Consider the following 16,869-nt stretch of genomic DNA (forward strand, 5'->3'; position numbering starts at 1 on the left):
AAAGTAGAAATTAGAAGGCTGCCCTTCTGTTTTCCTAAATACTTTCTATGTTACAAGAATCAGTGGCCCCTCAGGTCAGTATCGCTCACCAAGTTCTTCCAGATCAGATCCTTGGAACAGTAGGTCCATTGTGGACAAAATGTTCTTTTTCTGCTTTTCATTTCCCCCTAAGGAAGATTTGTGGTTTGTCTCCCAGTGGTTGGTGGAACTTAAAAGGAATTACCTGCGCATTCAGTTTATGTAGAGGTTTTTGGATTGAGACCGTAAGCTCGTCGTGAGCAGGGAACTTGTCTGCCAGCTCTGTCGTTTTCTCCCAAGTCCTCAGTACAGTGCTCTCCACACAGTAAGCATTCAAGAAATACCACTAATTGATATTGCTGTGCTTGTCTGTAGCAAACACTCTTTTAGCAATGTCCAAGCATAGGGGACCCTTTATGTTATATATAGCTCTGTAGGGGCAGTTGGCCTCAGTGAATAATTCTCCATCTCCTCTACCCCTCCTCCCTATGTGGCTCGTTGCCATTTTTGGGCCGGGCCGAGTGTACTTTTCGGTCGTCATTAGGGAGGTGGCCAAAGGCATCGATCATCAGATTGATCGGGGAAAGACCTGTTACTGAACAGGATGTGACCTCGGTGTTTCCGCAGAAGGTCCCCCGCTATTTATAGCTTGTCCCGCAAGGAGCCTGTGACTGTCACCCTACTACTGTTTCCAGTAATTTATGCAAGCCCTGGTTAGGTCATCTTTCCGTTCAGGGGACCGAGCTGGGCGCTAGGATTCTGGGGATCTCAGGGCTGTTTCAGAGCCCTCTTTTTGTGAGATCCCATCTAGACTGTAAACTCGTCGAGGGCAGGGAGCATGTCTACCTACTCTTTTGTTTTTTTAATGGTATTTGTTAAATGCTTACTGTGTACCAGGCAGTATACTAAGCTCTGGGGTAGATGCAAGCTAGTCAGGATGGATACAGTCCCTGTCCCACATGGAGCTCACTGTTGTAATCCCCACTTTGTGCCCCAGTTGCCTCAGCTGTAGAGAAGTGACTTGCTCAAGGCAGCAGACAAATGGCAGAGCCGGGATTAGAACCCAGGTCCTTTCTATTCCCAGGCCTGTGCTCTATCCGCTAGGCCACACTGTTTCAACACCACAACTCTGTTGTATTTTACTCTCCCCAGTGCTTAGTACAGTGATCTGCCCACAGAAAGCACTCAGTAAATACCACTAATGATTTGATAAATTCCTTCTTTGCACTGCGTCTTTTGAGAGTCCAGTCAAGTTGTTGGCTAAAGCCCCTGCACCACGTAGGACTCACCCATCTGGGCGTGAGTTTTCCCAGATGCTGTGCATCAGACTTTTAAGCCACTGTTTGGGAGGCAGCCGGTATCATCACTCCTTTTTGATGGGTGATCAAATTGAGGAACAGGAAGGGGAAGTACATTTTGTCCCAGCAAGGCACTGACCGAAGCAGGATTAGAACCTGGGACTGTAAATTCCCAGTTCATTGTCTGGCCTTTGGCAGGTGGTTATATGAGAAGATAATTAAGGGGATTATCACCGCCTGTACAAAACTAGTTTACGTATTTATTTTAACGTCTGTCTCTCCCTCTAGGCTTGCTGAGGGCTGGGAATGTGGCTGTTTATTATGTTGTACTCTCCCAATCCCTTAGCATGGTGCTCTGCACACAGTAAGCGCTCAATAAATGCGACTGATTGAACGAATGAATATTTTCGTGACCATTATTTTTTTTCTTCCTTTTTCTGTAGCATCTGAAGGACAAGTTTTGGAATTTTATCTTCTACAAGTTCATTTTCATATTCGGCGTGCTGAACGTTCAGACCGTGGAAGAGGTAGTCATGTGGTGCCTCTGGTTTGCCGGCCTTGTGTTTCTACATCTGATGGTGCAGCTGTGCAAGGACAGATTTGAATACGTGAGTGCTCAGACGTCGGTGCGAGGCGAGGGAGTGAGTCGGGCACCCAGGGCTGACAGGCTGTGGAGCGTTCCAGTAGGCCATGGGAGTTTATGTTTGAGATTAGACGTGGTTTTTGCCCTCAGGAAGCTGACCATAATGGTAGGCGATAAGGAAGATGAATGATGGGGTGTATAACAGATCGTTGTCTGCAGAGCATTGGCTAAACAGTCCCGAGGATCAACGGGTGAAGGTTGGGAGTGACTGTCCAGAGAATGGGCGAGCTAGGCAATAATAATAATAATAATGGCATTTATTAAGCGCTTACTATGTGCAAAGCACTGTTCTAAGCGCTGGGCAGGTTACAAGGTGATCAGGTTGTCCCTCGGGGGGCTCACGGTCTTCATCCCCATTTCACAGATGAGGTAACAGGCACAGAGAAGTGTAACCTTCATTTTAGAAATGAGGTAAGTGCAGTGCAGAGAAGTGAAATAATAATAATAATTATTTTATAATATTATACTATATTATTATAATGCACATTATTATTTTATATTATAATATAATTATAATCATATAATATATTATTATATTATTATACATTAATTACAATACATATCATATTATATCATATAATTATATAATATAGCATTATATTATATATAATATAACATAATATCATGTTATATTATATTATATTATATTACATTATATTATATTATAATTATTATAGGCAAGGTGGGGGACAGTTAGTGTGGTGGTGTGGGGGAAGTCTGGTGGGGCCTTGGGACAAAGGCCGTGTCCCTCTCCCCCTTCCCCATGTGTCCCAACTGCAGCCATGACCCCCCACTCCCCCGACCCAGCCTTTCCTTGCTGTCCCTGTATGATTTTTGAATCGTTGACATTTTGCAGGTTTGTCATCGGTCTGTGTAATGAACATAAGTAACGTCCAGGTAGATGCAATAATTGTGAGAGGCGAAAAGAGAGTCTCCAGACCTGGATTGATGGGGGGGTCGGAAGAATGGTGGGGCTAATTTGTGGAAGTTGTGCATGTGTATATATTACAAATTGTTTATTTAGATTAAGGTCTGTGTCCCCCTCTAGACTGTGAGCTCGTTGTGAGCAGGAATGTGTCTGTTGGTATACTGTACTCTCCCTATCGCTTAGTACGGTGCTGTGCACACAGTAAATGTTCAATAAATGTGATTGAATGAATGAATGGATAATTCTGTTGTACTCTCCCAAGCACTTAGTACAGTGCTCTCCTCATAGTAAGTGCTCAGTATATTACCATCGGTTGATTGGAAGCAGCATGGCTCGGTGGAAAGAGCGCGGGCTTGGGAGTCAGAGGTCATGGGTTCAAATCTCGACTCCGTCACCTGTCAGCTGTGTGACCTTGGGCAAGTCACTTAACGTCGCTGTGCCTCAGTTACCTCATCTGTAAAATGGGGATTAAGACTGTGAGCCCCAAGTGGGACAACCTGATCACCTTGTATCCCCCCCAGCGCTTAGAGCAGTGCTTTGCACATAGTAAGCGCTTAACAAATACCACCATTGTTATTATTATTATTGTTGATTGATGTGTGAATGCTCTTTCGAAGCCATAGAGCTTAGGGTCCAGAGCAGAGTGACTCTGATGGGATGGGACAGAAAATAATCGAGAAGAAATAATCTCCTAGCTGTGAGGGTCAAGCAGAGTCATTGAGGTGGACACCTGGGTTCTAGTCAGGAAATCGGTTTCTCCATGCTCCTGGAGATGAGCGTAAAGAGGAACTGAGATCTGCAAAGAGGAGGGAATCACGTAACCCTGTTTTCTATCCTTCAGCTTTCATTCTCTCCCACCACACCAATGGGTAGCCATGTCCGAGTCCTGACTCTGCTAATTGCCATGCTGCTTTCCTGCTGTGGATTAGCTGTTGTCTGTTGTGTGACCGGCCACACCCACGGAATGCACACCCTAGCATTCATGGCTGCAGAGGTGAGATATCCGCTTCCCTTTTTTTTTTTTTAAACCCTTTGTGTGTGAACATGAGTGCTTTACATGTCTTTTAATCTCAATTTCCTTTCAAGGGGGCCAGAAATTTGGGATGGTGAACACGTGAGGCTCAGAAAGTAGTCACTTTCATCTTCAAGTGTGATACCCTCTTGGTGAAATTTAGGATGCCTCGGGGTCAAATTCTCAATGTGTCCTTGCGTGCTCAGAATATACAGTGCTCTGCACACAGTAAGCGCTCAATAAATACGATTGGTGATGATCAGATCAGGCGCTCAGAGAAGAATCAGGGGAATATACAAAATACGAAAGTCGTTCCTGGAAAAATTCCGAGGGGGCCCATTAAAATTTCATACACGAATACTTAGGAAGGTTTAGAGTGAGAGCTGCATTAATTTCTCCCAAGTAGTTGTATTTGTTAAGCGTTTACTATGTCAGGCACTGTACTGAGCCCTGGGGTAGTTACAAAGTAATCAGGTTGGACACAGTCCCTGTCCCACATAGAGCCTACAGTCTTAATCCCCATTTTACAGATGAGGTAACTGAGGCACAGAGAAGTGAAGTGACTTGCCCAAGGTCACACAGTAGACAAGTGGCAGAGTTGGGACTAAAACCTTCTCACTCCCGGGCCTGTGCTCTATCCTCTAGGCCACGCTACTTCCCTCAGTAAAGTTATGGTTGTTCTGTGTTAATAGCAACTGTGTTTACGGAGCAAATTCTGAAACATTTGTGCCACTGCAGCTGCTTGGTTAATAAATGCCACCTGATGAAGCATTTTTTAAATGGAAACAAATCTGTATTTTATGACCTCCAATGATATTCAGCATTACTTATGGAATTTTTATTGTGCACAGAGCACTGTACTAATTGCTTGGTAGAGTACAGTACAACAGAGTTCGTTGACATGCTCCCGGACCACAATGAATTTACAGTCTAGAGGGACTGTTTCCAACTATATGTGTTAGTTAAACATAAAAAAGAAGTGTAAGAGAGGTTTTCATTATGCATTCTTGTAGTGTTTTGTCTTGATTGTATGTTTCTCCTCTGTCTCTTCTCTTTTTGGTCCGTTTGATTCTGAAGGATATACTTATCCTTGTTTGGATACCAAAGAATAAAAGGAAAGCACAAAGACATTCCTCTTGAGATTCCTAAACCCCCCCTTTCCTCTTCTCCCACTCCCTTCTGCATCGCTCTGACTTGCTCCCTTAATTCATCCCCCCCGCCAACCCCACAGCACTTATGTATATAGCTGTAATTTTATTTATTAATGTCTGTCCCCCCCTCTAGACTCTAAGCTCACTGTGGGCAGGGGATATGTCTATTTATTGTTATATTGTACTCTCCCAAGTGCAGTAAATACGATTGAGCGACTGACTGACTTCCCTTCATTTGCTTTCTCCCCCTTTTCCTCTTTGAATAAATCTGCATGCCTTTAGTAGGCAGTCACTGCAAGTAATTGTAGGAATTCCTGAGAACTGGAGCAGATTTTCAGGGCCCTCCTCCTGGAAGTCCTTTTTGGAGACTTGTTGTTCTACTTGGGAGATTGTTGTAATGGCACCACTGCCATCTGGAGGAACTGGATTTATGTGGATTTTAGGGGTTTTCTGTTTTGTATTTTTATAAATGGTGTTTGCCGAGCGCTTACCGTGTGCCGGACACTGTACTAAGCACTGGGGTAGATACAAGTTAATCAGCTTGGACACGGTCCCATGTCACATACGGGGCTCACAGTCAAAATCCCCATTTTACAGGTGAGGTAACTGAAGCACAAAGTGAAGTGACTTACCCAAGGTCACACGGCACACACGTGACGGAGCTGGATTAGAGCACAGGTCCTTCCGACTCCCAGGCGCGTGCTCCGTCTGCTAGGCCGTGCTGCTCCTCACTGCCTTGATCCGTTTTGGGCTGTTTAAGGACTGATAACTGGTCTCTCTAATCATCAATCATCAATCGTATTTATTGAGTGCTTACTATGTGCAGAGCACTGTACTAAGTGCTTGGGAAGTACAAATTGGCAACATACAGAGACAGTCCCTACCCGACAGTGGGCTCACAGTCTAAAAGAGTCTAATGAGTGCAGCCACCCCTTAATTATTGGTTCTAAAGAGAAGGAGCCAAAAGGCAAGTCAGTGACATTTCTAGATAATTCAAAATCTCACTTCAGCCATTGGTTCAGTAGCCTTCCCCATGCAGCCTTTGGCTTGTTTCTTTTCACCCCCTTCCTTCTGCCCTCTGATGAAAGTGCAAATCAACAAAGAGGCCAAAAAAAATGAGTGGGAGGAGGCAGGAATTGGGTTGGCAAGGAGGGTGGATAGAATCCGACATCTCCGCTTGGATGGATGTCCTGCCGATACCTCAAACTTAACATATCCAGATCAGGACTCCTCATCGTCCCACCCACAACTTGTCCTCCCCAGTCTTTCCCCATCACTGTAGACAACACCACTCTCCTCTTCTGTTTCATAAATCCATAATCTTGGCATTATCTCTGACTCATCTCTGTCAACCCACATATTCAGTCTGTCACCAAATTCTTTCGGTCCTACCTTCACAGATCACTAAAATCCACCCTTTCCTCTCCATCCAAACTGCTACTCCAGTGACCAAGCACTTATCCTACTGCTCCTTGACTACTGTCAGTCTCCTCGCTGACTTCTCTCCCTCCCGTCTCTGCCCACTCCAGTCCACACTGCACCCTCCTGCCTGGATCATTTTTCTACAATGGATCATTCAATCCATTTCTCCCCATTCCTCGAGAACGTCCAGTGGTAGTTCATCCACCTCCGCCTCATAAAGAAACTTCTCACCATTGGCTTTAGAACACTGTTAGTTCTCCCCCTACTATTTTACCCTGTCAGTTTTCTACTACAGCACATTCCGCACAGTTCATTCTGATACTGGTGTACTGTACCTCGATCTCATCTATCTTGCCATTGATCCCTTGCCCATGTTCTCCCTCTGGGGTGGAACTCCCTCCCCATTCATCTACGACACACCACCACTCTCCTCACCTTCAAAACCCTATTAAAATCACAACTCCTAGAGGCCTTCCCCAATTGCTTAATTTCCCCAATTGCTTAATTGCTTTGTTTCCATACTCCCTCTCCCTTCTGCATTGTCTACGCACTTGGATCTACAGCCTGTAGGCACTTGATATTGATCCCTCCCCCTCCATAGCACTTATGTACATCTCCATAATTTATTTTAACACCTGTGTCCCCTCTAGACTGTGAACTCGTTATGGGTAGGGAAAGTGTGTACTAACTCTTGTATTGCCTCCCAAGCACTTAGTACAGTGCTCTGCACACAGTAAGAGCTCAGTAAATACCATTGGTTGATTGGATATTCTCTCTGTATCTGTATTACCCGTAGTTCTGTCTTAGAGTTCTCATTCGTAATTTGCTACTAATTCAGACTGGGAAAAATGTATTTTCTCATTTCTTACAGTCTCTCCTTGTGACAGTGAGAACCGCGCATGTGATTTTACGGTGAGTTGCAATTGAAGAGGGAGGAAAGCATTTCTAAAAATCGAGTAGCATTCCAGGTGATTGAAACCAAATGACCCGATCATTTATAAGTGATTTTTGTCTTCTCTGTAGCTATGTAATCCACCTATGGGATCTCAACCATGAAGGAACATGGGAAGGAAAAGGAACTTATGTGTATTATACTGATTTTATCATGGAGCTCACTTTATTGTCTCTGGATCTCATGCACCATATTCACATGTTGGTAGGTAGCACAAAAAGGGATATCTGACAGAGAACAGATATTGTGTCAGAGAAGGGCTTGAAAAGACCCTTTTAAGTTGCCATATTGAGGAGGAGCTAGAGACGAGCTGGTTTAAGATGGGGAGTGGAAATGTGATGCAGTTACAATCTCAGTATCTTGCTTCTTCTAAGAATATAGGGGGCTCAGTACAGAGTTAGCTATGTTTACAGTACCCTTCATAAGTGAAGCAGCCTTCTGAGTCTTTAAATGCCTCCTCATCTATTTAGATACATTCCCACACTGCTTGTGGGAAGCATTATGGCCTAGTGGAAAGACCATGGGCCTGGGAACCAGGGTTCTAATCCCAGTTTTGCTATCTTGTAGACCGTGAGCCCGTTGTTGGGTAGGAATTGTCTCTATCTGTTGCCGAATTGTACTTTCCAAGCGCTTAGTACAGTGCTCTGCACACAGTAAGTGCTCAATAAATACGATTGAATGAATGAATTTGCTGTGCGACCTTGGGCAAGTCACCTAACTTCTTTGGGTCTTAGTTACCACACCTTGAAAATAAGGGTTAAATTCTTTTCCCTCCTACGTAGACTGTAGAACCCCATCTGGGACAGGGGCTATGTCTCACCTGATGATCTTGTATCTACCCCAGCAATTAGAGCACTGCTTGGTACATAATAAACCCTTAACAAATACAATAATAATAATAGGACTGCACTGTCCTTGCTGGAAAAAGGTACTTAAGCAATTTTTCAGCATAAACAGTGTTTACTCTTGCAGTAATTGCTAACCCTAGAAACAGATAGTAAATGTGGTATTGTTAATATTACTTTCTCAAAGTACTTGAAAATATTAATTTCAGGTTATTAATCTTTTTGAGATCAGAAAGAGAGCCCTAGGGTCATGCTTTCTCTCAGACTTCCAGTCCTACCCTCCCGCAAAAACTTAATTTTGGGAAATGATCAGGGCTTCCAGAGAGCGATATTTCGGAGTTATTGAGTCAGTTATTGAGTCAGTTGAGTCCCCTTTAGTTTTAGAGGATTCACTTTTCTGTTTTGTGTGTTTCTCCTCCCTCCTAAGCTGTTTGGGAACATCTGGCTGTCGATGGCCAGCCTGGTGATCTTTATGCAGCTGCGTTATCTGTTCCACGAGGTCCAGCGTCGAATCCGGCGCCACAAAAACTACCTGCGGGTGGTCGGAAACATGGAAGCCAGGCGAGTGACAAGTTCGCGACGATATAACCAGTTTAGCTTTACCACAATAGTAGAGTTATCCTGAGATTTAAATGGGAGGTTGCATCCGTGAGCAGCAGGGTCTCTTTGGGACAATCTCTTGCACGCCGTTCATGAAAATACGGTACGCTTTTTCTGGCCCCTTGTCATTTGAGGTGAGCATTACTCAGACACCAGTGTTTGAGTAGAAGGCTATTGCCTGCCATCAGCAGGACCTGCACTTGCGTTGTGTTGGCCGTAGTGATGATGGCCTGTGCGGAACCATCCACACTCTCCCTGCCGGTCATTCCGCCCAGCGGCACGTTGTTGGGAGATGGCCGGTAGGGAGAATGGGTGCGATCTGTGATCCCGGGATGGACTCGCCTAGTAACTGCCATATCCTCACCCATTTGGGAAACACTCAGCGTTTCTTAGGATCGGGGAGAGGTTTTCCCACTTCCTTGCGAAAAAGAACACCAGTGCCAACGATAAGAAATACAGTGATATCCTCCGCACAACTTTTAACTTTTTCCACCCTACCTCTTCCCTCACTCCTTCTTCGACCCTACTCCTTTACTACCTACAAGTGTCACTTCCGCACAACTAGAATAGACCAGTGCCAGAGAACATCAGGAGCCTCAGAGAAGTAGCGCGGCCTTAATGGGAAAAGCCGAGACTTGGGAGTCAGGGGATCCGGGTTCCAATTCTGGCTCTGCAGCCCCCGCTGCTGTGTGGCCTTAGGCAAGTCACTTCACTTCTCTGTGCCTCAATTACCACATATGTAAAATGGGGATTAAATCCTTTCCCCTCCTAGTTAAACTGTGAGCCCCATGTGGGGCAGAGACTGTGTTCAACCTAAGTTGCATCTGTTCCGGTCTTCGAACAGTGCTTGGCACATAGTAAGTGCTTAACCAGTACCATTTAAAAACAGCAACAAAAAAGGTGAAGACTTCTAAGTCCTTTAGGGGACAGACCTTTTAGACTTTGAATTCCCCTGCCCCCGACCGCCGTCTTCAGAGTCATTCCCCCGGTCAGAACTCGGCCTTGTCCCTGCCTTCCAAGAGATTACAGTCTAATGGGGGATCTTGGACAAACCCAAATCTCCTTAGGCAAATGGTGCTTTAGAAGCGTAACAGGAGCGTGCCATCTTTCTTTGCAGGTTTGCCGTTGCGACGCCAGAAGAACTCGCTGTGAATAACGATGACTGTGCCATCTGCTGGGATTCCATGCAGGCTGCGAGGAAACTGCCTTGTGGACACCTCTTTCACAAGTATGTTCTTAGCAGAAAGCGATACTGGCCTAGAGTTGGCAAATGATTACTTCTTGAAGCGATCTGAAGTGAGTCGTTCCCGGCACCAGAAGGGAGGAGTGATAGATGTAGGGAAGAACTTCCGGAGAGTGGTACTATTAGATAGTGACATTCCTCTTTGTGGAGAGCCCCACTCTGGGGTCCCAAGTGGAAAGAGTGGTTCTCGGATTCGGGAGAGTTGGGATTCTAAATCTGGTTGTACCTTCTGAGGCTAAGGCATCAGTGGGGACGTGTTCAAACCCAAGGACAACCAGCGCGTTGGCAGAGTAGAGAGGCTCAGTGGAAATCTGGGAAAATATCTGGTTACCACAGCCTGCAAAAAATACAGTGCCTATCAAGAAAACTGGCTTTTGGGTCATGGCACTTTGGCCCCCATTCTCTCCTCTGCCTGGGCCACCGTGGTTATCCACTCCTCTCTCCTCGGTGAAATGAGGAGTGCTAAAATCTCTAGCACTTTAAAAACAGCTCCATGGGGCCTGCCTGCTGGCAGCACTTTATAATAATCGTTAATTGTGGTATTTGTTAAGCACTTACTATGTGCTGGGTACCGTACTAAATGCTGGGGTGGATACAAGCAAATCAGGTTGGACACAGTCCGTATCCGACATGGAGCTCTCTGTCTTAATCCCCATTTTACAGATGAGGGAACTGAGGCTCAGAGGAAGTGAAATGACTTGCCCAAGGCCACATAGCAGACAAGAGGCGGAGCCAGGATCAGATCCCAGGTCCTTCCTACTGCCAGGTCCGAGCTGCAATCACTAGGCTGCGTTCTTCACCCCTCTCATCTGGATCCCTCCCGGCATACCAGACCCAGGTTCCCATCTGCTTCCCTGCCTCGCAGGTGTCATCACCACCTCTCCTCCTTCACGGCTCCATTTTTGTCACGGAGCCTGCTGTGACAAGAGGCTGCCAAAGGGCCAGGGGCCCCATTTTCAGTTATTCATCTATTCAGAGTTCTAGTTTATCGTGCTGGGATTAGTGACTTCGGCTGCTCAGTCCTTTTACTAGAGTCACGACAGTCTGATTAAACCATGCTCACTTTCCTGATCTTCTCCTCTTCGGTTAGCTCCTGTCTCCGCTCCTGGCTCGAACAGGACACCTCGTGCCCGACCTGCAGAATGTCTCTCAATATCGCCGACAGTAACCGGGCCCGGGAAGACCCGCAGAGGGAGAACCTAGATGAAAATCTGGGGCCCGTGGCAGTAGCGGAAGGCAGACCCCGCTTAAACCAGCACAACCACTTCTTCCACTTCGACGGTTAGTCGGCTTTAACGTTTGAGTCTGTCCCCTCATCAGCCGCTCAGAAGGGCGGTGGTGCTTTAGTCAGAGTTCATTTTATGAGTCGCTCTTACTGCGTTTCAGTGAACTGAGATCATCTGATAGATGGGACAGCAGGCTGGGAGCCCTGATGTGTGGTTTAACTTTGGACAAGCTTCCTCTCTGGACTTTCTCTACACCCTGCTTTATAAAACCGCTATGTCCTTCCTCCTGCCCATGACCTAAATACGTACGAACACACAGAAATGCCAGCATTGGGCACCCTCTGAAGTCCCGGGGAAAGTTTGCCGAGGCTGGCAAAGGCAGAGGCCCAGTTGAGCAAACACCCTCAATTTGGAAGCAAGCTGAGTACCTTGAGGCAGTTTCCAGAACGTGTTTCCTTGCTCAGATAACTGGCATGTTTTGACCACTTATTCCTGGACATTCCAGTAGAATCCATGTCCAAGTTGAGGGTTCCTTCAACATCATTGCACCAAACTCTGGTTATAATAATAACTGTGATACTTGTTTAAGTGCTTACTGTGTGCCAAGCACTTTACTCAGTGCTGAGGTAGATACACGGTAATCAGGTTGGACGCAGTCCCTGTCCCACATGGGGCTCACACTCTAGGAGGGGAAACAGGTTTCGAATTCCCGTTGTACAGCTGAGGAGACTGAGGTTCAGGAAAGTTAAGGGATTTGTCCAAGTCACACAGCAGGTATGTGGTAGAGCCAGAATCAGAACCCAGATCCTCTGACACAGAGGCTCGTGTTCTTTCCACAAGGCCAGGCACTGTGCAAGATCAGCCCTGCCTTTGGCCCTATGGAAAGAGTACTGTCCTGGAAATTCAGCTCCCAGGGCTCTAATCGTAGTTTTTCTATGGGTTTTTAAAATGGTATTTGTTTAGCTCCTACTTTGTGCCAGGCACTGTACTAAGCACTGAGGTAGATACAAAATAATCAGGATGGACACAGTCCCTGTCCCAGATGGAGCTCACAGTCTCGAAGTCCAGTGGAGCTGCCATGTCAGTGGTGAAAGTTTCTGACCGAAGAACCACCCAGGACGTTCCGTGAGGCGAATATTCCCAGCAGGAACCCTGGACAACAACTGGCTGATATGGGCGGTGAAGACCGCAGTGACTATCGAGTCTTCCGCCTCCCGTGCTCTGACACAGTGACACAGCCTTGCCACCACGCTGTCATTTGGGCCACAAATTGGTTCTATATGTGCCAAGTCTTCACGTGCTCATCACAGCGTACTGCACCTCTGCAAACCTACTCACTCATCGCCGTCTATGCCTTAGTAGCAATGTAACTTTTGGGGACCAGAGAATGTGAGTGGCACTGTAAATCAATTCCTTTGTGCAGTTTCATGATCCTGCAGTCGTCTTGATGGCCTGAGGCTCTTCTTGTTCTCAACGGCTGACTCCATCCTCAGATATTAACCAAGTGGGACTTTGTCTTTCTCCTAAGTAATAATAATAATAACAATAACTATGGTACTTGATAAGCCCTTACTATGTGCCAAGCACCGTCTTAAGCACTGGGGTAGATACAAGTTAATCAGATTGGACACAGTCCCTGTCCCATATGGTGCTCGCGCTCTTAATCCCCATTTTATTGATGAGGTAATTGAGGCCCAGAGAAGTTGAGTGACCTGCCCAAGGTCGCACGGCAGACATGTGGCGGACCGTGGATTAGAACCCAGGTCCTCCTGATTTCCAGTCTCCTCTATCCAAAGGTTGGTGAAAGCATCCCCAGTTCTTGTTGCTGATGCTCAGAATGTTCCTGAGATTTTTGGATGTGTAGATCGACTCCAGTTTAGGCAGCGTCTTTCCGCTGGAGATCTATGTAAAAATTCCTTTGGCATTTACAAACAGTTCTCAAAAAAGGAGAAAAACAGTTAGTCTTGTGGGTGACTGATTCATGGTTTTGAAGTGTTTCTTTTTTTTTCCCCAGTCATCTTTTCATTTTTTGCACTCCTTACTTTTCTGTATCATCTCCTCTCCTAAGTGTCCAAAGAACAGAGACATGATCGTTCTTGAACCCCTTTAGTCCAGTAGCACCGATTACAATTGTCAGTGACACAGAATACACCAAAGAGGAATTTGAATGAAAAAATGGAAGCCTTCTTATCTAGTTGTTAAAAAAAAAAAAAAGGAAAGGAAAAAAAGCCCTAATTTGAGAATTGTTATGTCTCCATTAGGCAGGAAGTAGTTTGAATATAGTAAGGGGAAGAGCAGGAATTTTATTCCATTCTACAGTTTTTAGGGGCTGGGCAATGAAAATCCTGCAAGGTCTCAAGACCTGAAGGATTATTGTGTTCTCTACAATGTACTTTAAACATTTGGAGCAAACTCCTATTTCAGAAATGCTCATGTCCTCATAACTATCTCTCTGGTGTTTGTTGTCCTTCTGTAGGTTCCCGGATTGCTAGTTGGCTCCCTAGTTTTTCGGTGGAAGTAATGCACACAACCAACATCCTTGGCATCAGCCAAGCCAGCAACTCCCAGCTCAATGCTATGGTAAGGACAGCTGAAAGACAATCAGCAGTGCGACCAACTGACTTGTGACAGTGTGCAAAGTGACCTCATTATTTCAGAGGGACTGGGAAGGAAAGAGTAATCAAACACCTCTGGCACTCGTGTATATGAGTTATTTCTGTGAGGATCTGTACTTTGTCCGGATGTTCTCTTGATTCCTCAAATTCAGAGTGCCTAGTGATGCTTCACAGGATATCCCGGATTGAACAGGATCCACAGCTTGGTGGCATAATAGATGTGGTTATTGATGTTAAATAAAGAACTCTCCCTCCCTCACAGTATGTTCCCCTGTATTTGCAGTCTATAATTGCCTGTAATTTATAATTAGCTGTTACTCATGTAGAGAAAAAGATGACACTTCTTTCTCTTCTCCCCAATCTTTCGTTCCCCCTTTCTGATTTAGTAGCTATTTAATATGGAAAACTCCTTTTGGCAGCCACCTGTTTGTGTGTGGTAGACACCATTTGATGTTCCTCATCTTTGTTGCAGGCAACGTTCTGCCCTTGTTACTCTGACGGAATTTTTTTTTCCCTTTGAGGCAACGTGTGTGGTGAACTGCCATCAGCGTCATACAGCATACAGGAAGCAGCTCTGTAAATGTTATTTGCAGTCATGATGATCACAGAGAGCATTTATGGAGCTGCTTCCCAGACAGAGACAATTGTTTTAGGTGCTTGGGAACCTTTAGGAGAGTAAAAGACATCACCTTCGCCTAGAGGAGGACATTCTAGCTTTACATAAGAAAGCACATACAACTTGGTCTACCTGAAGGGGTCTAGATGGACACTTCATTTTCTAGATTCATTCATTCAGTCAGTCGTATTTATTGAGCGCTTACTGTGTGCAGAGCACTGTACTAAGCACTTGGGAAGTACAAGTTGGCAACATATAGAGTAAAATCTGCCAGGTGATTGTATCAGCCTCCTCGCTTGTCTTTCTGCCTCCAGCCTCTTCCCCTGTCCAGGCTCTACTCAATGCCAACTGCATGGATCGTCCTCTTCATCATCAATCGTATTTATCACCTGTTGGACTGTCATTCTACAAACACCCCTCCTCTGGTTTTTCCCCACATCAAACACCACACAGTTGGCTTCGTGGCTCTCCACCAATTATCCCCATCTTCCTCCACTCCTCCTTCATCCAGTTCTCTTCACCCCTCTCATGCTGACCTCCTAACTGAACCTCACTCTCATCTCTCTCACCTCCATCCCCTCACCCAGGCTGTTCCTCAGGCCTGGAACTTCTTCCCTCCCAAATCTAAGCAATCACAGCCCTCTCCGTATTTAAAGCCCTCACAAAATATCCCCTCCTCCAACACCAACTTCCCCAACTAATTCCCTACCCCTAAGTCATGTATTCCCACCAGATATCTCTAATATGTATGTGGTTGTGTTTATGCTGCTTGTGAGAAGCAGCTTGGCTCAGTGGAAAGAGCATGGGCTTGGGAGTCAGAGGTCATGGGTTCTAATTCCGGCTCCGCCACTTGTCAGCTGTGTGACTTTGGGCAAGTCACTTAACTTCTCTGTGCCTCAGTTACCTCATCTGTAAAATGGGGATTAAGACTGTGAGCCCCATGTGGGACAACCTGATCACCTTGTATCCCCCCCAGCGCTTAGAACAGTGCTTCACACATAATGCGTAACAAATACCGTTATTATTATTATTATAATACTCCTCCTGAAGTACTTTTTTATATGTTCTTTTAATTATATGATCAGTTATTCATTCTAATATTTTTATATCTGACTCTCAATCAACCAATCAGTCGTATTTATTGAGTGCTTACTGTGTGCAGAGCACTGTACTAAGCACTTGGGAAGTACAAGTTGGCAACATTTCTCCTTTCTCCACTCCACCCTTCACATGAGAATGTGTATGCTCTGTAGGATTTTTTAGAATCCCTAAAAGTAACTTTGCCAAAGACGCATTATTAATAAGTTCTAGAAATCTCCGTCATTCATTGGGAAGTCAGGCAGTCTGGGACTTGCAAATTCTCTCAGTAGTAATAATAGTAATAGTACTTGTTAAGCACATACCGTGTACCAAACACTACTAAGTGCTGTGGTCAATATAAGATAATCAGGTTGACACAGTCCCTATCCCATAAGGGACTGAGAGTGTATGTCGGAGGGAGAACAGGTATTGAGTCCCCTTTTTCTTGTGAGATAACTGAGGCACGAAGGAGTTAAGGTGACTTGCCCGAGGTCACACAGCAGACTGAGATTCGAACCCAGATTCTCTGACTCCCATGCCTGTGCTGTGTGCACTTAGACCATGCTGCTTCAGTATTGAGAGAAAGCCAGTTGTCATGAAGGGACAGACACTTCCTTCCCCCAATATAGGCCCATCGTGTTTCCATGTATCTATCAATCAGTCACCCCAAGGAAGGGTAGCTTAGCCGATTGGAGTAGGAACAGGAGGTTAGACAATATTCCAACTGCGGAGTTTGGTGTCTATAACATAACGGGGCAGGCAAGTCTTCTCATCTCTCCGGCTGGTCTTTCACGCTCTCGTTTTCTCCCGTAAAGCCGTCATTGGCACGTGGGTGTTTTGGAGTCGAGCACTCATTACATTGAGTAGGTTGGAGTCCTTTTCTTTAGAACACTTTTAACTCAAAAAGCCTTGCTTTAAATTAAAAGTAACTGGGGTTGGTTTGTTGAGATACTAGGCAAGCACCATCTGTTCTTTGCCCAGGATGTGATTGTTTGGAATGGAATTTATTCTCACACCAATAATTTATTGGAGCCCCACATAGCTTAGGAAAATCCTATCTTGAACTTAATGGGTTTTTGGGGAAAAAGTGCTGGTCTGCTAAAATCTAGTGCCATAGTTTTTATTTGGGAATTGAGGAGGAACTCTTTACAGAGATTCAGGGAATTTAATAATAATAATCATGGTATTAGGGGCTTACTATGTGCCAAGTATTGTTCTAA

At 45.3% G+C, this 16,869-nt stretch overlaps 1 protein-coding gene across 1 annotated transcript in view; it reads left to right on the top strand.

Annotated features, from left to right (window-relative positions):
- AMFR (autocrine motility factor receptor) overlaps nucleotides 1-16,869 on the top strand; it is a 38,028-nt gene that overhangs the window by 11,376 nt on the left and 9,783 nt on the right. Inside the window, exons 3-10 of the mRNA XM_038753929.1 lie at nucleotides 1,760-1,924; nucleotides 3,729-3,881; nucleotides 7,344-7,384; nucleotides 7,496-7,628; nucleotides 8,697-8,830; nucleotides 9,987-10,097; nucleotides 11,203-11,393; nucleotides 13,815-13,918. Of these exons, the coding sequence (XP_038609857.1) occupies nucleotides 1,760-1,924; nucleotides 3,729-3,881; nucleotides 7,344-7,384; nucleotides 7,496-7,628; nucleotides 8,697-8,830; nucleotides 9,987-10,097; nucleotides 11,203-11,393; nucleotides 13,815-13,918 (1,032 nt within the window). The remainder of the gene's footprint in view (nucleotides 1-1,759; nucleotides 1,925-3,728; nucleotides 3,882-7,343; nucleotides 7,385-7,495; nucleotides 7,629-8,696; nucleotides 8,831-9,986; nucleotides 10,098-11,202; nucleotides 11,394-13,814; nucleotides 13,919-16,869) is intronic.

Source organism: Tachyglossus aculeatus, chromosome 11 (genome assembly GCF_015852505.1).
Source record: "Tachyglossus aculeatus isolate mTacAcu1 chromosome 11, mTacAcu1.pri, whole genome shotgun sequence".
Lineage (NCBI taxonomy): Eukaryota > Metazoa > Chordata > Mammalia > Monotremata > Tachyglossidae > Tachyglossus > Tachyglossus aculeatus.